The 27,620-nt window shown below is 45.5% G+C and overlaps 1 protein-coding gene across 2 annotated transcripts; it reads right to left on the bottom strand.

Moving 5' to 3' along the window:
- Window positions 1-170: 170 nt before the first annotated feature.
- Window positions 171-26,498, bottom strand: LOC124209769 (protocadherin-like wing polarity protein stan). 2 transcript variants are annotated; one of them, XM_046607947.1, is made up of 25 exons: window positions 24,234-26,498; window positions 21,501-22,005; window positions 20,123-20,564; window positions 18,798-19,810; window positions 16,361-16,493; window positions 11,761-11,963; window positions 10,755-10,904; window positions 10,383-10,557; window positions 7,394-7,760; window positions 7,066-7,270; window positions 6,550-6,976; window positions 6,212-6,378; window positions 5,859-6,113; window positions 5,343-5,774; window positions 5,014-5,107; window positions 4,680-4,769; window positions 4,260-4,456; window positions 3,953-4,162; window positions 3,689-3,875; window positions 2,661-3,610; window positions 2,298-2,518; window positions 1,393-2,207; window positions 1,125-1,318; window positions 856-1,060; window positions 171-757 (listed from the first exon to the last, which is right to left on the bottom strand). In XM_046607947.1, exons 1-25 carry the CDS (start codon window positions 25,901-25,903, stop codon window positions 588-590), a joined length of 9,477 nt encoding a protein of 3,158 aa, XP_046463903.1. In that variant the 5' UTR covers window positions 25,904-26,498; the 3' UTR covers window positions 171-587. The 2 variants fall into 2 exon arrangements, with proteins under 2 accessions (XP_046463903.1, XP_046463904.1); XM_046607948.1 differs by having other exon boundaries at window positions 171-754.
- Between the last annotated feature and the right edge of the window lie 1,122 nt (window positions 26,499-27,620).

Here is a 27,620-nt window from a genome sequence, read left to right as displayed (position 1 = left end):
AAAAACAAAGTGTACTTAAAAAAAAGGGTAGTATTGTATACTCTTGAAAAAGTGCACGAACTTTTAATTTCGACTGATAGACGGTAGCACTTTTGCTTTGTTTTCTTTCATCGTATGATGGTATGATAGGCCTCTTGTCAGTTGTCACGACTTTTGATTTGAGAATTTTCTTTTTTACAATTAGACATGATTCATTTATTGCACTAGCTGTTAAAAACACTTACGGTACATCAGACATTGAACAAATGGACATGGCACATTTTAACGAACAAAACTGTAGCAAGTGTACACTTCAAATGACAACGAAAGAAAAAATGCAAACAAAAAAAAAGAGATCTTATCACTCATATGTTCTTTTTAAAAACAGCTGTACATTTACAAACAACAACATTTGATATCAGTCATTACAGTCAATTCATAATAATATCGTCACTTGCATTGCGTTGGGACCCAAAGATAGGGAACTGGACCATCGTGTTGATTTTGTTGCTTTTTTATTCTTTTATCAACTTGATTCCCTAATCCCCGGCGACTCCCAGATGGTCAGATTGCGTGCCCGTCCACGCCTTGTAGAGCTGGCCAGTGCGTTAGACGTACTCCGAGTCGGTCATTTCCAAAGTGGCCACGGGTGTCATGAGTTTTCTCTCAGGTGCAATGCCCGCGGTTGGCGCCGCAAAATTCAAATTGTTCGTTACTGAACCGCCAACGTCTCGATCGTCCAATGAGAGGCCGTCCATTCGTTGAGCTTCGTTGTCTACTGCAATTAAACAAACAATTGCGGTTGTAAAAGCATGGTCCGAAACGAGAACGGTGCGGTCGAATTATTAGATCTCTCGTGTTGTTCTTTATATTTACTTGATTGAAATCCATGATTGCGCTCTTGATGATGCTCGTAATCCTCATAATCTTCATCGTCGTAATTGCGTGGCATACCCAGAGGCACCATGAACCGAGTGGACGGTTTGCCGTACCCTGGGTTGGGGCTGGCCTGTTCGTTTTCGGAAGGCGTGGCACTGGACATTCTTTCGGATACCCAGCGACCGGCTGGCGAATAAGACATCTAATAACAAAATTTTAAATTTTAGATGACTTAATCGCTCGAATTGTTTTGTTGAGAAATTTACCGATAGAGGGTAAGCGGGTGGTGGCAATTGACTGGACCAGGCCGGCGAGTAAAGTGGTCGGATGTTGCTGTTTGACATGGGCATCATCATGTTATGGGGTGGCGTGGGTGACGGAATTTGTGGCATCGGCTCTCCCGCTTCGCAAATGTTGGGCATAAAGGTCGGCTTTGAAGGCAATTCCGGTTTCCGGTGTTCTAAAAGGCCGTCCCAAAAGTCGTTTTATTGAAAATTCGGTCCAATTATCTTTTTTGATTTGATTGAAAAATACCTTTCAAATTCCTGTTGATGCTAAGGCTCCTATTGGTGGCAGTTTCATCGTCATCGCTGGTATGACTGGAAGCTAAATCCAATTGGCCGTCTGACTCTTCTCCGCTCTCTCCGGACGGATGTCTCTTTTTAGGTTTGTCGTCGTCGTTGTCGTAAGCGTACGGTGACTTGTGGACGATTTGTCGGCTGGTGTAGGACGAGCGACTGCCCGTACTCGTCGAAACATCGCCACTTCGCATGTCGGCGCTGCGGTAATTGCTGCTGCTGCCCGTCTTGCAGGTGGAGCGGGATGTCGTCGACGCCGTCGAGATGCCCAAATGTCTTTGATGATTGATTTCTCTTTGCTGCAGCGCCGAAACCGTGTCGCGATTGTTCTGATAGGCCAGAGCCGATCTGGAAGCCGTGACGGAATGGGTTTCGATCTGATGGCCGAGTCCGTGGAGATCGTCGTGATCCATGGTGTCCTTACGGCCCGCCAGATGGAGCAGACCGAGACGGACTCGACGATTGAGTAGGCAGTAGCCCAACATGATGAAGATGGATTCGAGAACCGAGCAGAGTGAGAAGGCGTAAAAGAGAATTTCCGACGTGTCACTGGCCGACATGACGGCCAATACCCACACGGTGGCCGTTACCGGTAGGAGGGCCAGTCCCAGCCAAATGAGAGTCCTCAAGTTGCCGTAACCTTCGATGTGATCTTTGAGCGTGAAGGCGGCCCTCAAGCCCATTCCGAACGTAATGAGCGAGCAGACGATCATGAAGCAACACGGGCCGACCAGACTCCAGATGACCGATTCGAAAACCGATAGCCAACAGCTGTTTAAATAGCCGAATAAACAACAACATCATCATTATAGGAAGAATTATGACTATAATTTTTGGTAGAAAAAAAAAAGATCAACTTACAAATAATAGTTGCCATACTGGTCGGCTCGGACGCCGACCGACAGGCCAAGGATGATTGCCGGAAGTCCATAGCCCACTGAATAGTAGAAGCTCATGTGGCCATGATTGACGTCACGCAGTTCGGTCAGCATTCGGTACAAGTGAATCGATTCGATCATCAGCCAGGAGAAGATGCATAACCACAGGTAATGCAGACCCATGGCCAGCAATTTACAGACAAACTGTTCAGTCGAGGATGGAAAGAAAAGAAAAATAAAAGGGGAAAATCGTTAGAGCGTTGCTTTGTAGTGGTGGGTTTTTGGCCAGGAAAAAAACAATTTTTGTTGTGTAAATTATGTTTCGGTCAGAGTGGCCATCACTCACCTCGTGATGTTGGACGGTCCCCCGCAGTTTCAAAGCCAACAAAAACAGCAACTGAGCCAAGAGGAGGCAAACGACGAAGTTGCGGTGAATAGAGTTGGAGTTGGTCTGCTGTTGGCCGCTGATCAAACTGAGACAGATGAACGCCACGGCCAAGAAAACCACGCTGGCCACCAGACCGATGTAAGTGACCACATCTTCGATCAGCGTCGGCTCTCTGGCCATTGTTATGAATTCCTCTTTGTTCATGACGACGGCCACCGGTCCCAAACTGGAACAGGTGCAATTGACGTGAAAGTCTTCCTGGTCGTAGAACCACGGGTCGTGGAAATCGGTTCGGCAACCCTCTCGACTCCAGGCGCCTTTGATGGCCACAGCGGGCCCCGGTATTAATCCGCCTCCCGATCCTGTCGGCTTCCAGTGAACGCACTGCGGATTGGCCCGCTGGTTGACGTAATCGACGCGGATGCGATACTTGATTGCCGGCCCGTCGGGCTGATCGGTGACGATGTTTCCGTCCACTGAAAGAGCGGCGAAGCCCATCGTGGTGGACGGAAGAGTCAGGTCCACTCCGTAGCGCTGCCTCAAATTGGGCTCGAACACTTGTGGCAAGATCTCGCCAGCTGTCCGATAAATCGCGTAGCTCACAACGGATCGTTGAGTTTCACTGCTGGCGCGGTCTGTGGTCTTCTTGGCCGACGGAAGCCGGAAGCCCAGCAAGTTGAGTGGCGTGAAGAACTTTGAGGTGCGATCGAAGAGCACCGGATTTTTGACGTAGTTGTTGTATTTCGGGAAAATGGCGTTGATCGAAGCGGGTCTCTCTTTGTTGACAATTCCGGCGGATGCTTCTTCAATGTAACGGCTAGTGTCCGGAATCACAATCTTCTCCAAACCGCCCGATTTCAGTTCTTGACCGATAATTTGTTCCGTGCTCAGAACGTCCATTCCGAAAACTGCCGGCAATTTTAAAAGTAGAAAATTTGAATAAATTACTTCCCTTATTTTATTTTTTGGGGTAATAATCTTCTTACCCATATTAGGAGTGACGACTTCAAAGGGCAAAGTATAGGTGCTGTTCTGTTGACGAGCCAAATTAGCCGCATAATTTTGGAAGGCCATTAGTAAAACTTCGGCTCCGTAGCCGTGAACTTTTTCGATTGTTCTCCAGTGTCCGACATACTGCATCTGGAACAGTACGCTAGTGGCACTGACCAAATTCTGTTGAAATTCCAAACCCCATCATGTTAAAAAATTTGTTTTTTAAACTTATCGATGCAACAATTTTGAATTATTACCCTGATGAAATCTTTGTCGTGTCGATGAGTCAGATTGAATCCCTCTCTGTGGGTATCGTGTTCCAAGATCTTGACCAGCAGCTGTTGTCCAATAAAGATATCGCTACCGTAAAGTTTGGAACTGTGATTCGTGGCTTTGAACAGCTGCTGGGCCAGCCTCACCGAAATGAACGGGTTGAGGTTCAAATTGCCCTGATCCAATCGTTTCAACTGTAGATGATGATGTAATCATGACGGATGATGATCTATTATTATCTAATGTACGGGATTGTTTTGCGCACTCGCGCAATTATTCAGACACACGTACCATTTCGCGGAGATCGACGAATGGGATGGTGGTGCAGTTGAACAGGTCGGCCGGCATCCATCCGACTTCCTTGTCGCAAGTTTTGTACGCCTGTCCCAGCGATCCGATTGGGCAGTCCCTGGAAGTGGTCAGTCCGTAGAGGGTGCGGTCGAACCAGATGCCCGAGTCGAAACTCCTTGGGCAAGCGTCGTAGATCACTAACGTCGTTAAAAAACAGAGAACAACAAAATGGCGGTATCTTAGCGCGGGGTTTTTATATAGACACACACACGGACGATGAGTTGAGAGGATAGGGTGTAGTTATTGTTGTTGTTATTGCTCCGGCCGTCATTTGTCGGTGCAAAACGCACAGCTGTTTGTGAGCTAAAGAAGAAGACGAAAGAAAAGGCTGCATACAGATGAGCCTGTTTTATTCTTTACCTTCGCATCCGTTGAGCGTGACTTCGGCGAAAAGGTTGGGGCAAGAGTCGCATCGTCGGCCAATGACTCCCGGTCGGCACTTGCATTGACCTACAGGGGGTAGTATAGAGAATGGACGGGAAGAAAAAAAGAAATGTAATAACCGGTTGGGAAAATATGATTGTGTTTGTCTGCTGTGCGGGCAATCATTTTTCCACATTCTCGTTTTCTTTTTTTCAACGGGTATATCTTTAATTTTTCCTTTTCATTCTTTTATTTTTTGGAAGAGTCGGATGCTGGACAGGTGGGTGGAGTTTAAAAAGAAAAAAGACTTCTCTTATTTGTTCCCTCTTACCGGTAAGGGCGTCACACTTGGAGCCAAACGAGCCCGTCAGGTAGCAATTACAGTCGAGACATTCCTCCTCGTTGACCGGCTGGTAGTGATTTTCCTATAATATTCGTATATTATACACCCCGTGAAAATGTCGACAGCATTAGAAATGCAACTCTCGTCTCGTTTCCTATTCTTAGATTTATATATTTATCCTTTTGTCTCGTGCGTTTGTGCTGCGCGTTCAACCGAATAACATGCGGGATGAGCGCCGCGTGTAATTGCACGGACAAAAGGGAAAAGAAAACTTTTCGACTTTTAAAATGGATGGATGCGGTCGTTTTCTTTCTTACCTGACACACGCACTGGCCGTTTGTTTTGTTGCAGTTGGGATCGTAGCCTTTGTCCGTGTCGCAGCGACACGGACCGCAAACCGGATAACCCCACCAGGTTGCCGGGCACGGCTGGTCCAGGGTCACTTCGCAGTAATCGCCCGACGTGTCGCCCTGGCAACCGCACTTGTAGCCGCGGCGATTCGACGTGTCGATCTGGCAGGTGGCGTTGTTCTCGCACGGATTGTACTCGCAAATGTTGGCGCAATCCGGGCCGACGAATCCGGAATCGCAGGAGCACTTGTGCGAATTCCAGGTGTCGGCGCAGGTGCCCCTCTGAGGGCAGACGTCGCTCTTGGCCGTGCAAGAATCGGACGAGCTGCAGCCGTCGCTGACTCGATATTCCACCGACGATTTCAGCCACAAATTGCGTTGCTGATCGATTCTCACATCCTGGACAGAAATCATTTATACATTCAGTTGTTGAGAGAGACATTATGGGAGGGTTCTTTTTTTTATTTTTTACGAGTTATCTACCTTGATGCAGCCGATGAATCCGGTGGAGTTGGTCGTTTCCAATCGGCCCAGAACGACTTTGGTCGGCATCAAACCGGTCAATTTGGAATCGACGGGCACGGTTTTCTCGTAGAGGCCGTAGTCGGTGTTGAGCCAGAGTTCACCTTGCATCCACTTGAGCTCGGCCCAGTGCCATTTGCCATCGTTGAGCGGCTCCGTGTCGGCCAATGTGAACTGGCCCGATTCCCACGCGACGCTCAATTTCCCGCCGATGGTCTGCGTCATAATAATCAACGGTTTTATATCTCTCCATTGTTGTGTATCGTCATGGTGATATAACACGGTGAATTTTCAAATTTGTCTTTTTCCTTTACCTCGACTAAAACGGAATGACCGGGGTCGATTTCCATCTTCATCAGAAACGAATCCGTCTGTCTGGTGCGGAAAGCGAAGCTGGCCGACCACGGCAAAACGATGGGCTTGGCGTCTGGCGTGAATATCAAATAGCCGTCGCCGCGGAATTGCCTCGAACCTTCGATAGCTGCGTAACCAAAAGAACCAAAAACAAAATGAGCGTGGCCCGGAAGAAAAAGAGAAACTCAGCATAGGAATTTCCACATCAAATCCAGGGAAAGACATTTTTCGTTGGTGGTTTTTGGAAGGGGTTTGAATATTTGATTTTAAAAAAGGCGGCACATTCAAATCGACTTACTCTCTGAGCAATCCTTGCCGGCGACGCCATCGGGACAATCGCAGAGGAAAGTGCTGAAACCTTCGCGGCATTTGCCGCCGTTGCGGCACGGACTGGACGAGCAGAATTCCTTCTTCTCCTGGCATCCGGCAACGGTGCCGTTGTCGGCCACGAAGCTGGCCAAGTCGACGAACTGGTGGTCGATGTGCAAGTCCTTGATGCATCCGTCGTAGTCCCGATTGCGCACTTGGAATTCGGAAGAGGCTGAAGGCAATCCGCCCAGCTGGAGCGGAGCCGTCAAGTCCAGGAATCGGTGGCACGTTTCGGTGAACTGGGAGCAGCGAGGCTCCAGGTGATGTACCACCTGGGCGGCGCATTTATTACCCAAAACGTGACCGTATTTGACGCTAACGGCCGTATCGCAATCGTCCAAACTCAAAACGATCGTCTAAAAAACAAAATTTCGAAAAAAACCGCGCCAAAATGAGCGCTCATTTTCTTCTCCGATCAAAATTTGAAAATTGTTGTTTGACTTACCCTGTTGAAGTAATCAATAGTGACCGTGTGCCAATCGCCGTCGGCTAGAGAGTAAGGCTGTTCCAGGAGAACGTGAGATAAATTGGCGCCCAGCGAGAACGAAAATTGAAGCCGGCCGTCGATCAGTTCCAGGGCTATGAAATCGTGACGCTCGTTGTATCGCCCATTGTACAGCAAAAGGCCGTTTCTCTCCCTCGTAGCGAAACTGTTGTTTAGACATAATATCCAATGTAGTTGTGTGACCAATCAATTGCTTTCACATCCGCTTGGCTGGGCTTGTAATAAACGATGTTTTGACTGGACTCTACGCAGGCTGGCTGCAACATACCTGAGCTTGAGGTGAAGTCGATAGCGCTGCCTCAAGGCCGGGAAAGTCAGGAAAGATCCGCGATAGAAACTGCGGGAGCGCAGTTGACAGGTCAGCGGCGTGTAGAAATTGGCCGGTCCCGTGCAATTGGTCGGGGCGCAAAGGCCAGTCCTTCCGTTGCACGTTTTGTCCTGCTGTTGCTGCTGCGTCCTGCCTCTTCCGGCGCTGCTTTTTCCGGACAGATCCAGTTGGCACTCGTCGCCGGCAAATCCCGTCTTGCACAGGCAGGTGTAACCGCCCTCTTTGCGGAGGCAGCTGCCGCCGTTCAGGCACGGGTTGGAGTAGCACAAATTGACTTCCGTGTCGCAGACGTAGTGTTCCCTCATACCTGGACGGACCGAACGACATTTTGTAAGAAAATTAAATTCCTCTCGCCAAAATGGTGAATGACGTCAATCACGAAATAATGGCGAAAAAGATGAGTTTCCTCATACTACGTATGTCTATTACGACGGTTCGTTAAGTTCTCGGGCAGAAGCGAAAACGGTCGTGACTCGTGAGAATAGACGCTAACGATGTGAACTCGCCCGGAATTGTGTAAGAAAAAAATTATGCGGAGGGAGGAGGGAAAGGAGGAGGATCTAACACGAAAAATATTGAGAATAATGGTCTGGCACGTAGAAGATTCGAAAAAGAAAACGGTCTCGCGCAGCTGTCATCTTTTTCCTTTTGTCTCGTCAGTAGCGTTGCGTTGCCAATATCTAGTTTTATCGTATTATTCGGTTTAATTAGATTTATCAAGTTTCATTTATCTGTTTTTATTTAATTCAATTTTTTTTAATCGTTTTTATCTTAAAGAATAAAGACAAATTAAATTTAAAAAAAAACTTTCGGCTCGTATTTGCAATCTGGCAAATGCGAAAACCGCCAATCCAGTTTGCAGACTACAATTTAGCAAAAAACCGCGAACGACACATGAAAGAAAAAATTGTTGAGAATGTGAGAAATAACTAGAAATCAAAGATAAAACCCTAAAAGGAAATAATTTTTGCACTTAATAAGATTTATATTGGCACCTTTTTTGTTTTTGATAACCGTCATACTTCATGCTGTTTAGCGGGTATATAAAACTAAGAATGCAGGGAGCTACAGAAGAGTTAAACTTCTAAATTTGTGAAATGTTACTTCCCTGACCTGCAGCCTCCTTTTTCTTTTTGCAGATTTGAGGCCAGAGCCATCTTAACCACACAATCTGCAAGTTTAACTTGTGCAGGTGTTAATAAACTGTCACCAGCAGGCACCAGCAATCTCAGGATCATCGCTTGGCCTTGGGTAATGATTTTCGTTACTTTTATTCCTGCATTTGACCTGCTAGATATTTTAATGTTGCATTACCTGCATTGATGCAGTGTATTACGTGTATAAATCTTAAATTCTCCCATTTGTTAACAATTAGAGTTTCCCCAGTGTCTCATTTTCAGCTTTTCCTGACTTGTTGTTTCTGTCAAAATTTTTTTCGTAACCCATTTTCTATTTTTATTTAGATAAACAGCATCCCTTTGCATTGGAATGCAATCGACTTATGGAGCTCTCTTTTCCCTCTTTCCTTAAACGTCCTCGTGTACGCCCATGTGAATGTGGGTGTATTCACGAGGACACCCTTTTTACCCTATCCAGTAGCCTGGTGTAATTCAACTCTTCAGCGGATGGATGGAGCAACTGACGTAGATGCCTGGCTGCATTTCCCAGGCATAAAGGTAGGACAAAATTGATCTCTATTCTTCCTTTTTGACAATGGTGAAATTGATTATAAATCGTTGCATATTAGTCACATTCGTGAGCTAGGCGGTTGACTGCAACTGTTTTCTCTCTCCGTGTTTGTTTTTTCTCAGTCAGGGTTCACTAAAATTTTCATTTGCCTAAAGACTGCAGATCAGGCTTGTTTTGTTTTGTACCTCACAAGTTTGTCTGTGGGTAAAGTAACCATCACATTCGAAAATATTTGAACTTTAAACACTTCAAGCCAAGTGCAACAAGACAATTTTTTTACCAAGAAGAACCGAGAAGAACCTGCCGCTACACCGGCACCTCCTCGTTTTCTAAACCTGAGTGTGAATCATTTTGTAGTGTAAAAAGCTGGCAGAGGTAGACACAGACCTAGCACCTAGCTATTAGATTTCTTGTCAAAAACTAAACATAGGCCAGCGTGGCTGAATTAGAAGAAAATGACGAAGGTATCATTGCAGGCATGTAGAGTATTCTTGGTTTAACATCATCCGTTTGAACAAGTTGGTGGTTCTTGTTGGTGATGCAACTTGAACACTCAGAGCACATACAGGTTTTTTCAATACTTTGATGGCTAGGAATTTATTTATTTTTAGTTTTTTTTAAATAGATAAAACTGAATTAAAAACTGAATATTATCTAGTTTAATAACTTGTTTCAAACAAAAAACTCATACTTATTCATTTCGTTTTATTACCAAATTATTTAATTCAGTTTTATTTTGTTTTTGTTTTTTAACGAAATTTGCAACGCTACTCGTCAGTCCTCTCCTCCATCCACCGATGCGTAATTGATTTTACGATCTGTTTTCGGACATTAATCAAATATAGCGGGGTCTCTCCTTCTTCTCTTTGCTTTCGTTTTTTTTGGTGGGGGGATAACAAGACCTGTTCGATTCCTATCCGCCCGGATGCCACAATCGACGTTGGACCCCCTTAAGGGCTCTCCGATGGTAATGAACCACGGTCGTCTGACTAAAGAATATTATTATACACACACACACAGCGCAGCGGAAAGCAATTAAAGGGGTCCCGAAAAGAGTCGAGACGGTCGTGACCTTTTTGTCTCGTCTTGTCTAAAGGTTTTTCCTTTTTGTTTTCTTTTTCCGCCCGCTTTTTTTAAAAATCTTTTATTCACTTTGGCTGAATGCCAAAAGGTCCGACAAAAAAGAAAAGAATTTCGTTTTTTTCCCCCACAAAAGAAGAATAAGAAGTTGATGACTAACCGGTGAATCCCGCTGGACACCTGCAGGCAAAAGTGCTGACTGGATGAATCGGCCGGAAGAGCAGAGTCGGGCTGCTGATGAAGTCGGAAGCGTTGCCGAATTTCAGCACCGAAAGGCACTCTTCGAAATTGAGACAAGGCTCTCTGACACATAACGTGTCGTCGAATGGTAATACCTGTCCAGGAATAAATCGATCGGCCATTTGTTAGAGAGAAGATTTTTTTTTTCTTTTTAACACGTTAAAGAGCGAATTGATTGATGAAATTGGGCATGGCATGACGCCGGTGATTGTGTTTGTTGGTATAGTCACTGAGTAGTAGTACAACCGAGAGAGAAAAAAAGTTAGAGGTCTAGTGGTGTAAACATTATTACCTGGAGGGTGGTTAATTTAGTCAGGGCGTGGCGCCGGAGGTAAACCCGTTCCTGGAGAAACTGCTGCGTGTAGAGGACCTCGCCCGGTAGGTCGGGCCGTTTGGCAGAGAAACTAACGTTCAGTATCCGCCCGTCTGCCTCGTAATCGTTCTGCATAAACATATACGATCAAATAAATAAAGATACGCCAGAGAAGAAGAAGAAAGAAGAAGTTAAAATCACAAATCAGAGAGAGAGAGAGAGAGCTAGAATACATAAGGACGCGGGATGGAATTGAGAGATTTTTTCGACCGTAAAATTTAAAAAAATGGAAAAGAAATACCAAAAGGGCCCCAAAACGAAACAAGTTAAACAAAACATCTTGATTCGCTACTTTGAACTTTACGACTCTCTTTCCGTGGGGAGTTTTTTTTTTATACATTTTTATTCCGACAATAGAAATTCTATTGGCCAATTGTCTTTCAAATGTTATGGCTCTTTTTCGTACCTCCCTCCCTTTAAAAAATAGCATTTTCTTGTTGCTGTTTGTTGCTGCTTTTTAATGTTTTTTGGAGTTTTATGCTGACCGGTGACCATTTATCACCAGGTGATTTATCGGCTGGCGGCACTCATCAACATAAACCGGTCCGCGGCCGCCATTTCCCAAAATGTGTGAGCTGAGCAAACTTAACATTATTTTATCTTCTTTTTAAAAAATCAGTCACTATTACAAATCTCTTTTCCGAGGAAAATGTTTTTTAACTATTTTCGGCTCATCGATAGTCGGGAAAATAAAAAAGGCGTGATGGAATGTGTTGAAATTTGGAGAGAGTGCGATGATCGACACGGCGGTTTGAAGACTGGCGCGCACGATTTCATCATCTAATCGACAACAGGAAGTTGCGCGTCGCGGTATTTCTTTCGAGGGGATACGTGACATGTGAGGATTCTTTCTTTATACTTTTTTTTGTTTTGTTTTACAGCCCGACAGACAAGAAGAAAAGGTGTCTTTAGTATTTATGTGTACCTGAATGTTGAAGACAAAGACGTTCTCCTTGGGGCAAGGGATGATGGCCGCTAGGCCGTCGACGAAGTAATTGTAGAGCGGTTGAGACAGGAAACTCTCCTGGTCCATGTCGCCCAATCGGAGCGTCACCGAATTGAAGAGCATCGCATCCGTGACCAGCAGGACAGACAGTTGCATTTCGGCTCTCACCACATTCGTTCCATCTATATACCAATATTAAATAATATGCAATATTATTTTATGATTGCGGGTTGTAAAAAAATATTAATTCTGGGAGACTATCATATTGCGGGGGGTGTATAGTTTAATTCGTATCGATCGGAGAGACACACACACACACGCACAGAGAGCCATGAGTCATTTGGATATAGTGGATGTGTCATTGCACACACACACAGGAAGCGCACACACACACGTGCCGGTGTCTAATGAGAGAACGGCGTGCCGTTGCCATGGTTACCGCCGTGCCCTTTACCCAAACAAAACGGCGAACAAACACAATTGAAGTTTCGGCGGCGGCGGCGGCGATGCCCAGAGAAAATGGAATAATAGAAAAGACACAAACGCACAGGCAGGCAGGGGGGCTGTTTTATTTAGAACATATCACGTTCCTTATTATATTTTCTCCCCCCAACCCGATTCCGGTTGACAGTCGAGTCACACAAAATATTAGGGGGACTTTTTTTTCTTCTTGTTCGTCGAATTGATAAATAATGACAGCGGAATTATGGATGAACTATCAAGACGGACGGTGGTGGTGGCGGCGACGATTTTCTCATCCATTCACTCGGCGACGCTGGGTGAAAAGGTCGGGAGGAAGTCGGAGGAAAAAAAGTTCACAAGTTCATTGAATGACTGAAAAGAAGCATTTCGTTGATGTTGTTGTGTCTGTTACTTTGATGGCGTTGCGGTCGCAGCGGTCGGCCAGTCTCCCGACATTTTCCGTTTCTCTTTTTCTGTTTTGTTGTTTTGTTTCGACTATCAGCTGATAATGACACGGCGAGTGAAACGATGGAAAATTGAGCCGTCGTTCCGTTTTTTTTCTTTTTTCTTTTTCCCATGAGATGCGCGTTTCTCTGCACTCTTGTGTGTGTGTTTCTTGTATCTTTTATCCATCAGTCAAAAGGGCGCGAGAGTCATTTGCATACAGACTATCATCACCTGATAGTTTCTCTCCACGACACAACGCAACACAGCGCGCGCAAGTTGGAAGCGGACGGACGAGCTTTTAGAGTGAGCTGGACAACTTTTGGCGTCACGCAACGCGTCGTCTAGTGGAATCGACTGACATTATTCAACAACCAAAAAAGAACCTCTATAGCGCGTGTGCCAGAGTCAATTTCCAGCAGCTGGGAAAGAAAGAAAGAAGAGAAGTGAAATGCTATTAGTGGTGTAGAGTGGATGGCCTCGATGACGTGCCCGTTTCGTTTTGTTAGCTGGCAAGTGGGCAAAAGAATTCCGGAGAGAAAGCGCAGATGAGGTTGACCAGAAGAAACGACACGACCAACCGTCGTGGTTCAACCAAACAACCCAAAAAAAGACCCTCCCATTTTTGCCTGACTAATGAGCTGTGTAATATACTATTTCATAAAAGATTAGATAAGAAGGAGAGAGAAAAAAGTAGGACGCTACATGTATATAAGATTCTCTTCTCCTTTTTTTGCGCGTCAAGACGGTCCAGTCCCGCATAAATTAAAAGCCCAAAGTCATCGGAACGAACGAATAAGGTTACGGCGGTCTCATTTTTCTACCTCTCGCCTTCTTTTGTTTGACTTGTGTATAGCCAAATCTAAGACTTTTTCCGCTCTCTACGAAAAAATAAGATAATGACAATAACAATGGACGACTCGAGTGTGAAAAGGTTCTTTAAGAAAAAAAGAAGTGGGGGGAAAATCTCTTTAGCGATGAGATTTGTGGGTGTAAAGCCCCTCTCGCCTATATATTCATTCCTACCTCAATTTCGTCTTTTTCTCTTATGTCTCGTGTGGACTGCATCAGCTTTTTCTGGGGGGATTGCGTTGAAGAATGAAGGTGGGACAGGAAAAAAAAGCCCTGGCTTCCTTTTTTTATGTTCTTCTATGATATGGCCTGAGGAGGTTTAGATTTATAAGAAGGATCAAGACGGAAAAGGCCTACACACTTGGCTTGTTTGTGTGATATTATCCAACCCAGCAGAGGGGCGCCCCTCACCTTATGGACATTTTTCTTCTCTCCCATTTTTATGAGCCTGGGCAAACTCGACGATGATGACGACAGAGTTACCCACGAGTACGTACTCTTCATCCGATTTTTCTTTCTTTCTTCTCTCTCTACCCAGAAAATCGTTTATTATACGGGACACCCACTCTCTCACAGCACACCCCCATTGCTATTGGGCAGCGTGAGATCTAATCAATACCTCGACAAAGGACCCACCAGACTGTCCAGTACACCACCACCATATTGCGCCTTGTACAGTAACACTAGACACTCGTTTTTTTGTAAAAGAAATAAGATTCCAGGTAAGACCCCGAAAGCTGCGAGGGGTCCCCTCAAGCGCAAGAACAATAGGCGATTTTCATTTTTTAAAAAATCAGAATTGTGTGCGTCCCTCATAGCTCGGATGATTCGACATTTGTTTCAGATTTTTTTTTTACGTTTTTTGTGCGCTACACATATTCGTAGAAGACGTTTAGACCACCAGGTATGTGTCGGTTGGAATTGATACTACAAAGATCGGAACGTACGAGAAAGTTCCTCAGTTGTTTTTTGGGGTTTTTTCTTCCACAGTTTTTCGGTGGAGCGGAATGCGTTCTCGTTAGATTGCTGCACACGACGCCGCGACGATTTGTCATCGCTCGCGTTCGTGCCTCACGAAAATTGGAATCGTATAAGGAGGTAGCAGCTGTTGCGCTTCTTTTTTTCTACTGCGAATGAAATTATTTTTTTGTTTGTTTTTTGGTGTACGGAAATTATTCTGGAATGAAAAAGATGAAGGAAAGAGATAAACCATTTTTGGTTCGGCATATTTGTGTCTCTATGTCAATTTTTTTTTTTTCAAATGTACACCGAGATGTTGGTAAAGAGATTATCTTTTATTCTATTTCCGTCCTCTTTTTCACGGGGTGTTATTTATATTGCGGGTCTCCGATCTGGTGGTTTAGCGCCCCTACGGTAGATCCGCTGGAAGACTGACAGCATGAATAACACTGGCATCTCCCAACACAATAAAAGCGGTTGGGATGGAGTGGGGGGAGCTTCTTCTTTTCTTGATTGGTTCTCATTGTCACGGAAGAAGAGTTATCTCTACCAGAAGGGAGAGAGAAAAGAAGGTTCTCTTTTGCTACTTTTAATGACTCCTGCTTGTGGTGTCGGTGGTGAAGGGAGGAAAACAACACAGTGGACTTTTCTCTTTGGTAGAATATTACAATGATAATAATACCACAGGGCTGAAAAGTCTCTCCAAGAAGGAAAAACAACAAAAAAGACTGGAACAAAATTGAAGTTTGTCTTTTCTGAGCCGCTCTAGGGCTCAGCCACTTTTCAGTCGAAACCCAAAAGACCTGGAAAAAAGTTCCATCCTCTTGTGTAACTCTTTGTGGTCTTTTGGGTGTCTTATTTTGTTTTTTCTTTTCCTTTTTTCCCCCTACCAACAAACTCGACAATCATCAGCAATCAAGCAGCAGAGGGGGTAGACAGCATACGAGAAAACAACAACTTAAAAAAGAGGCTCAGCCAGCAGGAAAAAGAACAATATGGCGTGACACAATGGTGCATGTACTACCTGCTTAGTCACGGAATAGAATGATGAGAGAATTTGTTGCGTCTACTAGCCCTTATTTCTCTCTTTTCTTTTTCTTTTTTTCTCGGACCTATTGGTTAAGCTTGTAGCTTGTTATCAATGTCTAAAAGAGAGACTATACGACCAATAAGAAAGAGATACAATAAAAAAGAAAGAAAAGTCCGGTTGTTTGGGATCTTTCGGGCCCTCGGATGAGATACGATGCAGACCTTATTGGCGAACGAAATGATAATCAGAAAAATCTATTATGGTAATCAAAGTTTCCCCTTTTTTTTTCGATTGATTTATAAATAGATGAAGAATGCCGAGTTGTATATGTTAAAGCTTTAATCCTTTTTGAAAACTGGGCGGACAACCGGTTCCAACCGATTGTACGCCACACACACAAAAAGTCGCCTGGAAAGAAGAAGAAGAAGATGAATAACTCGACACCTTAGGAGAGCTGAGAATCTTCTTCGTTCGTTCTTCTTCTTTCTATTTCGGCTGGGGTTGAATATAAATAATGAAAAAGATAAATCTGAATCTAAAAAGAAAAGGAACAATAAGAAAATTCTGGTTGAACGAACGCCCCCGAGGGCCTATCTCGAAAGAGAGACGCGGAGAAAAGAGGTTTGTCGTGTTTGTCGTGAAACAGGGCGTGGTTACTCACGTTCAGACATTCACATCGTACCGACACATGACTCTCGAATCAAAAAGAAAAAAAAACCTCGTGATGGAAAATTTATTGGGCTATAACGGCCTTTTTGTTCGACGTTGAATTGTTTCTAAACGCGGCCATTCTCGTGATTATAAAAGTGAAAATTCTTGGCGACCACTCACCGCTGACGGAGATTTCCATGGCGGCCGAAATGGGCACATTAGTGTTGAGGTTGGACGACAGGCTGATGAATCCGCTCGTTTCGTTCAACAGGATCAAGTCGGCGCTGTTGCCCGACACCACCCGGTAGTGCAACTGTTTGAATGAAATTTAAAAAATGCGGAGAAATGAATTTATAAAGAAAAACGATTCAATTCAATTTGAAATAACACAGACACAAATCACAATGAAACATGTGTTCTGTTGTGTAACATGTTAATATTTAAAAAAACAGAAAGCGAAAGAACAAAAAAACAAAAAAATAATAATACAAATAAATATGGGAAACGTGATCGGCGCTGACGGAAAACCTCCCGCTGGAGCGTGACCAATTTCCGACTTTGTTCCGCCAATGGCCCCGGCCATTCGAGCCGAGTAGGGAGGGGGGCTAAAAACGAAGGGACTTTTATTTTAAAAATTTAGCTAAAGGGAAAAAAAAAACAAGAAAATATTATATTTCTGTATTTTTATTATCATCATCCATGCCGTGCTGTGTGAAAGTATTTGAGCGATGTTCTCCTGTTTTGTTTCTTGCCTTCGCACCGCGTCAGGGGGCGCTCCGAAGGCTTATTTCTCTTTTTTCAACTTGTATTATTTTTATAGCGTTAAACACCCGTGAAGCGGGGAGAAAATATCTCGTCAAACTAATTGAATTTCTTTTTTCATTTTTTCTTTCTCAACTCCTCCTCCCCTGCGTATATATCTCTCAATGTTTTTTAACGACTCGGCCGCCGTCCATCTATATCCCATTCTTCTCCCATCTTCCGAGAGAGAAAACACACGTAAACCTATAAAGATGTGTAGCACACCGGCAACAAACAAACTAGACAAAAAGAGGACCTTGAATTCTTTTCTTGAAATTCCAACACACACACACAAAAACTCTCACAAACGTCTGCTGTTGGATACATTTTTTCTTTTTTCTTTCTTTCTTTTTCTCGATAACCACCTGGCGGTTAGCTAGAATCCTTATAATGTAACTATTCGTATATAGATACAGCCCCGCTGGTCTATAAAATAATAATATCAAAAGAAAAATGTGTTTTTTTTTTCTTTTCGCTGCATAATAAATACAAAGAAAGAAGAAGAGGAAATAACACGTACTATTGATCGAATCGAGAGGTCCATGAAAAGAGTGAAAACATCCACCGTTTTCTTTTTATGTATTTAATATTAGAAAAAAAAAATGAAAAAAGAAACTTCAATCAAAAACCGGCTTCATTCTTTCTCCCTTTTTTATTTATTCTTCTTATATATAGCTTTATATTTATATCTATCCCTCTTGAATAAATAAATACAGACGACAGAAAGCGGGAGAGATTTCCAGAAGTTCCTCCGCGTTCCATCGGCTAAATCTATTCGACCGTATTGACTCTTTTCTCTCGGCTTCCCATATTTTCTGGTGGGGGATTTGGATCAAAAAAAGCTTCTTTACCCTCCGCCCGTTAGGTTAGCTAGCACCACACCGCATATAAATTTATAGACACAAGCTAGAGAGGGGGGAAAAGAAACCCTAATTACGCCAAGTTCCTCCCCCACCGTATTTATACTGGGGCACATACGGCCAGGGTTCGGCTGGAATTATATGGCTCCCAATCGATGCCCCTACATCGTCTCCTGCCTAGCTCTGCTCCTATCGTACATATCCAGTGATGTACTTGAAAGAGGCAGAGAGCAAAAAGATAAGGGTAGTATAGTACTTCTCCCTACTTTTCCGAGAGGCTATCTCACTCTTGTCAGGCCGTTCACTACGCAGTGTTTATAGAGGAGGGTGGAAAAACAAAAAATTTCTTCCCTCTTTTACTACGCTACGCTCTATAGAGTCTGAATAACATGGCCCCCTTTTTTATCTGGTTGTTTTTATCCACCCCTCCGCCCAAGCTTTGGATGTATACGGCGCCAGTCAACGAGAGAGTGTCAGTGTGTGTGTGTGTAGATTCTTACTATGTTTTCATTTCCTTTTCTTTTTTTTATCTATTCGAGGGAAACTTGTTTGTTACCCGCAAAGCCCCTCTAGCCTTTGCTTCTTAATTCTTGAGGCGCTGGATAAAATTAAAAAGCAGTTTCCAGGGAAAAAAATAGGGGGAGAAAACAAAAGGAGGTCGAAAAAATGAAAAGAAAAGCACCAAAATCTTCTTTAATGGACATCCATTAGGAGGCCCTTTTCTTATTTTTTGGAGTGGCCGCCGTCTTCTCCTTGGGAGAAAAATAAAAAGAAGGTCGACTTTTAAAGCTCCTTTTGGGTAATTAAAGGCCCGACGACTAGCGACAAGAAAAAGAGTGGGTCCCAAAAAAGGGAAAATCTTTTTTTGACATCATGAAAATGCTGATGATAGAGTCCCCCTCAAAATGGGTTCCAGTCGATATTTTTTCCAAAAAATAATTTAAATGAAAACGCACCTGGTCGTTGACGTCGGCGTCGAAGACTGGGACGCGGGCCACCGGCCCCAGGGGGAAATAATTCCTGAAATTGTTGAGGACCAGCCGGAAGTCGTTGAGAACGGGCACGTTATCATTTTTGTCGACGACGTTGATTTCGACTAGGACGTCGGTGCGGAGTGGCGGCGAAGCGGCCCGCACCAGAATTTCGTAGCGCTTGTGGGGCGATTCGTAGTCGAGCTCGATGCGGGTCAAGAGTTCGGCCAATCCGGATTCCGGCCGCGGCACTAGGGTGAAAGCCTCGGCGTCCTGGCCGCCGATGATGGAATACTGGACGATGGCGTTGACGCCTTCGTCGGGGTCACGCGCCAAAATGTCGCCCACTTTGGAACCGACGGGCGAATTCTCCTGGATGAACAATCGGACCCGATCCGAACTCGGCGGAATGTTGAACGACGGTGGCGAGTCGTTAACATCTTCGATAATGACCGACACCGATGCGGCGCCCGAGAGTTCCGGCGTCCCGCGATCGATGGCCTGGACCAGCAGGTCGTATTTGGCCACCAGTTCCCTGTCCAGCAATTTATTGGTCCGCAAAATTCCGGAAGTGGCGTCCAGGGTGAAGGGCGAGTCGTTAGCGTCGGCGTCGAGCAGAACGTAGCGAACGCGGCCGTTGAATCCCTGGTCGGCGTCGGTGGCGGTCACTTGGAGAACGGAAGTGCCGATGAGTGCGTCTTCCGGCACGTTGGCCGTGTACATGGTCTGCTGGAAGAAGGGCGGGTTGTCGTTGAAATCTCCCAGGCTAATTTCAACGTCAGTCGTGTCGCTCAGCGGCGGATTTCCGTTATCTCGCGCCGTGATGGTCAGCAAGTAGCCGGACGTCCGCTCTCGATCCAGCTGTTTGGTCGTGATAATGGCGCCGGTGGCTGGCTGGATGGAAAATTCCGGAACCAGCTCACCCGAGAGCCCGTAAGTGATCCGGGCGTTGTCGCCCACATCCCCGTCACTTGCCGCCACGATCAAAACCGTCGTTCCTGAAATAATAATCAAAAATGATCAATCAATTTCATTCAAATTCGACTCGCTAATTAACTTGAAACGCCATGAAAAGTAAACTCATATAATTAAGTCCGTTGGGTCTGGGTGGTAGCAAAACGCACTTTTTCTAGCTTTGAAATTTAATGAAAGTCAATTGCCTACTCCAAACCCGGGTGTTATTTCCATGGGTCGTAAACCGATTTACATATTCTACCCACCTCCCAACTATTTAATTTTTTTTCTTCTCTTTTTTTAACCGCCAATTTTGGGTCATTTTGAAATTGTTTGAAGAGTGATGATTACGGTACCTATTGGGGCATCCTCGAAGACGGTGGCCGAATACGGGGCGGCCTCGAAGGCCGGCGCGTGCGTGTTGGCGTCGGAGACGTTGAGGTAGACGGTGGCCGTGTCGCTGCGTCCGCCCGAGTCGCTGGCCTGCACCGTCAAGACGAACCGCTTCTCCTGCTTGTAGTCGAGCGGCTGGGCCACCGAGATGAGACCCTGGCCGTTCTGGGAGCTGACGCTGAAGCGACCGCGGACGTTGCCGCCCACCAGGGAATACTGGAGCCGCGGGTTCTCGTCCCGATCGGCGGCCGTGACGGTCAGGACGGGCGTCCCGGGAGTGGCGTCCTCGCCGACGATGGCGTCGTAGACTTTGGGCCAGAAAACGGGGTCGTTGTCGTTCTGGTCCTGAATCTGCAGGACGACGCGGGCCGTCGCCGTTTTGCCGCCGCCGTCCGTGGCCAATACCTTCATTAAGCCCAAAAACGGTTGAATGAAGATATGCAAATGCTATTTCACGTGATTAGCTCATTAAAAACCCCCAAAAAATATGGAAAGATGGAAGAAGATGATGGGAAGAAAAAATAGGAAAATGGTTCATTAATTCAGATCAGGTACACCAGCGCGCTAATAAAGCCGCAAGTCTTTTGACTGAGTCAATTCCTTTTTGATGATGGCCGCTGGGGCTCTAGTCTCTCTCTCCTTTTATTCCAACCTTTTTTTTTTTTGATGAAGTGCATCAAACATTGCGGATGTCATCATTTACACAACGTTCCGAGCTCATTTTCACACCTGGTAGTTAGCCCGTCTCACCTTTTTTTTTCTCCGCCTTTTTTCGAACCCGATAGAAAAAAAAAAAAAACACTTTGAAACTTCATCAAGTCCAGCGCCGTTCAATAGAAAAAGGCACTCCACATCGACGCCCACTCTAACGCAAAATCTTTTTTTAAAATAAAAAAAAAAGGAATTTCTTTTGTTCTCTTTTAAGAAGGGCTCCCCCCTCTTTTGCTTAAATATGTGGTGATGTTTTGTTGGCAAACGAATCTCTTTTTTAACGTTCTTGCAAAGAGTCGATAACTATAAATTCCCTGGCAACGGATAGAGGCAAGAGAGCCAACCATCCGGCGCTTAGACCATTAGCGTCTACAACTTTACGAACGATGGTGATGGACGCTCTCTATCTCCCGTTCTAGACATCCCGGCTGAACGATGGCTCCCGTCTTCCCAAAACAAAACAAAAAAATGTTTTTTTTTACTTATTTTAAGAGTGGAAAAAAAAGCCACTGTCCAGCAGTCCATCCATCAAAAAGATTTTGAACGATTCCAGAGGTTAGGGAATGAAAATCCAAAATTCCTGGAAACGTCGTCATCGTAAAAAGATGATTGGAAGCGATGGGATCTCACCTCGAATTCGTGGTGGTGGTTCTCTTCGCGATCCAAGTCGCGGACGGTGACGATCCATCCGGTGTCGGGATCGATGCCGAACGGCAGTTGGTCCTCGTCCATCTGCTGGTTACCGGTGGGCGTCATGGTGGCCAGCGGGACGATCCTGTAGGAGATGAGGGCGTTGTCGGCGTCGTCGGCGTCGTAGGCTTGAACCCTGACGATGCTGTGACCGACTGGCACGTTCTCGATGACCGACTCTTGGAAGAGCGACGTGTAGAATCTTGGTGCGTTGTCATTGACGTCGCGTACGTTGACGAGTAGTTGGGTCGTGTTGGAGCGGCTGGGATTGCCGCCGTCCTGGGCCCGGATCACCAGCCGGTAGCTGCGGACCGTTTCGAAATCCAGCGGCTGCACCACGGCCACGTCGCCGCTCAACGAGTCGATGACAAAGTGGCCCTGCGTGTTGCCGCCGATCAGCGAATAGCGTAGGACGGCGTTGGGTCCCACATCCGCATCTGTCGCCCTGTTTGATTGTTTGACGTGAAACAAAATGGAGAAAATAAATTTCAAAATCCATCCATCCATCCAGCAGGAAATAATACAACATTTTTCACACACGAGACGTGACCAACCACCCAGCAGACAAAATAGATGTTAAACTTTAGATTATCAAAAAAAGAAAAAGAACAACCCAAAAAGTAAAAATAAAATAAAATAAAATCCCGGTGGGTGATGGATGATTTCGTGTTGGCCTCGCCCGTCTTTTCTGAGTGAATCCGAGGTTTTTTTTTTTCCTCGAACAGAAAAATCTTTTGAAAGGAGAAAACTGGTAGAAGGGAGAAGGAGCATCTTTCCATTCTGGTCTTGTCGGTCATCCATCAATGAGCGCCCAACTTTTTTATTTTTTCGAGTGTCTTGTTTTCGGTTTGAAACGATAAAACACAAACGTTTCGGTCTATACGGACGTTTGTACATGTACAAAACGCGGACGCCAAAAAGAAATATCACAAGAGAGAAAATGGAAGTTTGTAGACACTTGGCCAGTCAGTGTTGACCCTCTCTAGAATCCCAAACTCTTCCGTCCCGATTTGGGCAGCGTGTGCGCTGTTTATATTTATACTGCCTTCGCGCTCGTCTCTTTCTTCGCACCCACTTCACGAATATTTTTCTCTTTTGGGAGGAATCTCGAGAGAAAGAAAGGAACAAGAGGCTATTTCTTCTCTTAATATTTATATGTACATAGTGTACGCCATCTAAAGATGGTGATCGTGAATCGTCTCTCTTCAGCAGCAGCAGCAGCCAAGCAGCCCCTCTTGTGTTATGTCTACGGCAGCTTCAATTTACGATCTGGCAACAAGCTGGCCACTGACAGGCCACCTCAACCACCTCCTTCCTACTCCTTTTTTTTTAGTTTGAATTTATGAATTTATTTTTGTGATGTTTGGTGTTGTCGTGTGTGTACAGCTATTCGCCACATTTCGAGCCTTTTTAGCGCAATCCCCCTCCTTTCAGCAATTCAAATATTGAACTTTTCCCGCCCTTTTTTTGGCGTCGATTGCGTCGTCGTCGTCCCTTTTATGATCATCATACACCAATCACGAAAAAGAAAAAGAAAAAAAGATACATCGTTATGGAAAAAGAGAGAGGCATGCGATGACGATGCGAATCGAGACGTGTACGCGTTACACGCGGGATTGATTCCCCCCACCCCCCGCTAGATTCCCAACAAAAGAAAAAATGAAAAATGAAAACGAACCGAAAAGAAAAAACGACAACTGTTTTTTCTCGATTTATTATTCCTTTTTTTTTGTTTTTTTTCGTTTTTTCGTTCACTGCACATTTCTCAATGACCATAAACGACGTCTCTCGGCCCTTGTAGATAGACACACACACCGGGACCACGGAGATGGAATTCATTTTCTTGAATTATTCCATCTATTTTTTCCGGGAGTTTTGTTTTCTGATGTTTCCCACCCAACCAAAAAAGAAGAAGAAGAAGGAAAAGGATCAACAAGATGAAATTTAGATGATTTTCCTTATAAAGGGAAAAACTTCGTTCAACATTGTCGTGTTCGTGTTGAACTTGAAACCGGAATTTTGTCAATCTCGTATTTTTTCCCCATTATGCGGTTTTCTTTTCTTTTTGTTTCTTCCACTATTTAATTATTGATTTATTGAAAGCGATGGAGCTAGCTAGAAAAAAAATTGGAGCTACCAGTTGTTTTTTCAATATCACGACCGGTTCCGTCTCCGAGATCACACACGCAAGATCGAGTGCCGTGTTTGTTTTTTGGGACGTCTGGCTTTTATATCTTTCTTATTCTTTTTTGTCTTCTTCTTCTTGACTCTTGAGTGACTGAAACAAAAGCTTGAAAACAACAACTCAAACGAGGCAGAAGAAAACAGAAATAACGAGACTCCTTTTTTCTCCGTCCATATTTGGCTCCTTACACACCGGTGCTGGAAGGAGCAAGCCCTTTTTTTCTTCTCATCAAATATGCAGACCTTTGTCTCTCTCTGCTCTCTCCTTTTTCAGCGTGGAAATCAAATCGACTTTGAAAAGTGTTTTTTTTCTTCTTTAAAAAGAAGATTTCAAACATTTCAAACTTGTTATTCTTGAAAAAAATAACGTCACCATTGATGCCGGATTGATAACCAAAAATGAAACGGGAGAAGAAGGATCGGCTCTCAAATGACATTTAATGATGGAAAGCAGATGACAGTTGTCTTTTTTTAATATTATTCTTTTACCTGATCCTGGCCACGATTGGATTCTCTGCCCAGTTGACGTTTTCGGCCACGTCGACCGTGTATGTCCGCTCGGAAAACTGCGGGTAGTTGTCGTTTTCATCGCCCACCTGGACGTGAACCAAGGCCGTGGCCGATTGACGCTCTTGAACCGGTCCCTGGTCAACCGCCTGGATGGTCAAGTTGTACTGGCCGTTGGTTTCACGGTCGAGAGCCAATCGCGTGCTGATGACGCCCGTTTTGGCGTCAATGCGGAACGCCTCGTTGGCACCGAACGGGTTGACGATGCTGTAGTGGACATCGGCATTGGCTCCGGCGTCTTGGTCTTTGGCCCGCACCGTCAGGACGGCCGTCCCGATCGACGCCGACTCTTTGATGGACGTTTCGTACGACGGCTGTTCGAACGTTGGCGGGAAATCATTGACGTCCTCGACGTTGATCTGAACTGTCGCCGTGGCGCTTCTCGGCTGGGAGCGCCCGTCTTCGGCCATCACTTCGGTGGCCGTCACCCGCAGGTAGTGGACGTCCATGGACTCGCGATCGAGTCTGGCCGACGTTGTGATGCTGCCCGTCTGCCCGTCGATGGCGAAGAGCTTCTGAGAGCGAGCGTCTAAAACGGCCACCATGGAGTATGTGACGCCGATGGGCGGCGGATTGCGAACGGCCAGGGATATCACCTGCAGGCCCCTGTCTTTCTCTTCCGGCACGGACGTGACGTAGACGGGCTGGTCGAAGGAGAAGGAAGCCTCGGCTGGAGTCTGTCGTCGCTGGCGGTGGTGGAGAATGTCAGGTGGCGGAGGAGGATCCAAACGAGCGATCACATCCATTTGGTTTTGCGCTCGGACGACGCCAGCATTGCCAAAGGGCGACGAGCAATTGAGGCGGTAGTGAAGCTGGGCCCGCCCGCTCCTGCCTGGCCGGCATCCAGATTCCGTCGAAACCAAATCCACTCCAGATGATTCGACGGCTCGATGGAGCGTTGAAGACGACCACCTGTCAGTCGTGCAATAGCGTCGCACCGACTCTGGCAGGTAGGCATCCAGTTTGGTGACTATGAGCTCACTCCGCCTTAGGCAAATCTCATTAAAAAGCCGATCTTCGCCCGTCTCACGTCCCGCCGAGGCCGGCAAGACGGTGATGACTTGAACCGAGTCTTGCCCAACCATCGGCTGCTGCTGCTGCTGCTGCTGGCAAGATTTGAACCGGACGGTGAGCGGGAAACTGACTCTGGCCACTCCGACAAGGACGGACGGATCATAGGCCTCGATCCTCAACGGCCAGTCGGAGCAGGGCGTGACGGTGGTGGTGGTGGTCGACGGCTGGCGTTTCAACCGCACCGATCCGTCTTTGCTGAGGTGGAACAAGCTCCTGGTCGTTGGCGGTGACGTTGATGACCAGGCGTAGGTCCACTGACGTCCGTTGTGGCCGGCGCCATCCGTCACGGCGGCCTGGAAAATGATTGATCCGCCAGGTGTATGAGCGCCGGGCTCGTCGACGACAACCACGAAAGAAGATCCAGGGCCGACGTAGTGCGAGAGCAGGAGCAACACAGCTCCCACCGTCCGCCAACTCTGAGCGCTCAGGTGTTTGCGGAACATCATTCTTTTATTATTATTCCGCCGCTGCCGGATGTTGTTTGTCCCAGCAATCTGCTGCTGGCTGGGGCTGTACATGCACACCTAGTTGGAGGGGCTGGTACAGTTCGAAAGGAGTCACAGGTATTGGCGAAAGAGCACTTGTACCATTCCAACCGTCTCCATCGGCAGGTATATACCCAGGAATTTCTGTCCGCCACAGGTCAAAAAGAACCAACTCACAGACTGACCGTTTTTTGTAGACTTTTTGGCAGATCTATTTTGATTCGAGGTCACAATATTTTTGATGACAAGTCACTATCTGATCAGCGCATTCCAGCCAAACATAACCGTGTCTGATTGACTCGGACGTCAATTAAAAAAATTGAACCGGAAAAGGACAACCACTTTTTTTTTGTTTTCCTCTTGTTTTCTTTGAAACGTTGGATGAGGAAAGAAAGACACACAAAACCGAAAAATTAATTGTCTGGAGAAATTGAATTGATAATTAATCCGGTGAAATGTTGTATATAATCCGTTGTCTTCCGATTGCTGGTGGTGCACCAAAATCACACGACGTGCCAAAAATAACGAGACGCACACACACACTCACACACAAACTGTCGGTCGGATGGAACGCGGCGACTGAGGTACCGACTCGAGCAGACGCGGGTTGGCGGTAGACTAAAGAAGAATGAGACGACCGAGGGGGGAAATGTGTCTAAGGTAGAAAGAAACACGGTGGGGTTGCGCCTTGCTCCCCATTGGACCTCCTACCGCCCGAGGGCCAGCAGGTTCTCTTCTTCTTCTTGTTCGGTTTTGTGTGTGTGTGTGCTGGAGCCGCGTTCACGTTTGCGCTCTTCGGTCATGATTTTTCCTTTTTCACCCCCTCCGTGTATTTTATTCTTTTCTCCTTCTTCCTACCTTTCTTCTTCCCTTTTTATAATATCTCCTTCATTCCTCCTTTTTTCTGAGCGCCACCGTCGGGGTCATTCCCACCGAAACTTGGCGCTGGCACAGTCACTTTTAACGCGTTCCTCAGACTGCCTCAGCCCGTGTGCCCAGCACAAGAACCCCCTCCAGGTATGTACAGGTAATAAAAGAGAGAAAAAAAGACTCGTTTCTTCTCTTCTCTCTCTCTCTCCCCTCTTCTTTCAAGTTCAAAAATTCGTTCGTTCCCTTTTTTCTTTCTCAAGGTAATTCGTCCAAGATGCGATCGTACAGATTTGATTTTTTTCTTTTTAAAAAAAACTGTAAAAAGAAGAAAGTTGAAGCGAAGAAGAAGACATGTTGGTTGGGGAGGAAGAATAGAATTAAAAGGAAAAGAAAAACCTCGGGTTACTGTATAGTATATAGATCTGACTGAATAACCAACCGCCACCATCGCCACCACCAGGTGAGCGGATGGAATACAGGAGCCTCGATAGCCATCTATAGCGATTGATGTAATCGTACATATAGACTGTCAGCAATTTGAATATTCAGGGCTTATCTGATTGGAACAACGATCCTCCTCCCTCCCCTTGAGAAAAAAAAAACAAAACAAGAAAGAAAGAAAGGAAGTCACTATCGAATCGGATCATCCATCCGTTCTCAACCGAGTCACTTTTATTTGGGGTTTTGTTTGGTCTAAGGAGAGAACGAACGGTTTTCTGACTTGTTTTGTCGATTTGTTTTTTTAAACTCCCCCAAAGTTCATCCAATCAATTGAATGGATGAGTCTTATTGTCTAAATTTGAATGTTTGAAATCAAAGCGAATCCGTAACGCCCGCATTGTTGCAACGAAAAATCAGCTCACAGCAAATTCAAATGATG

This window comes from Daphnia pulex, chromosome 12 (genome assembly GCF_021134715.1).
Source record: "Daphnia pulex isolate KAP4 chromosome 12, ASM2113471v1".
NCBI lineage: Eukaryota > Metazoa > Arthropoda > Branchiopoda > Diplostraca > Daphniidae > Daphnia > Daphnia pulex.
This window is presented reverse-complemented; position numbering and strand designations above follow the sequence as displayed.

What these genes read in the sequence shown, in the direction of transcription:
- LOC124209769 (XM_046607947.1), bottom strand. Translation starts at nt 25,903, where the DNA reads ATGTACAGCCCCAGCCAGCAGCAGATTGCTGGGACAAACAACATCCGG. An exon ending in GTCATTCCGTTTTAGTCGAG is followed by an intron (nt 6,114 to 6,211) that starts GTAAAGGAAAAA and finishes ATTATGACGCAG; the next exon opens with ACCATCGGCGGGAAATTGAG. An exon ending in GATTCATCGGCTGCATCAAG is followed by an intron (nt 5,775 to 5,858) that starts GTAGATAACTCG and finishes ATTTCTGTCCAG; the next exon opens with GATGTGAGAATCGATCAGCA.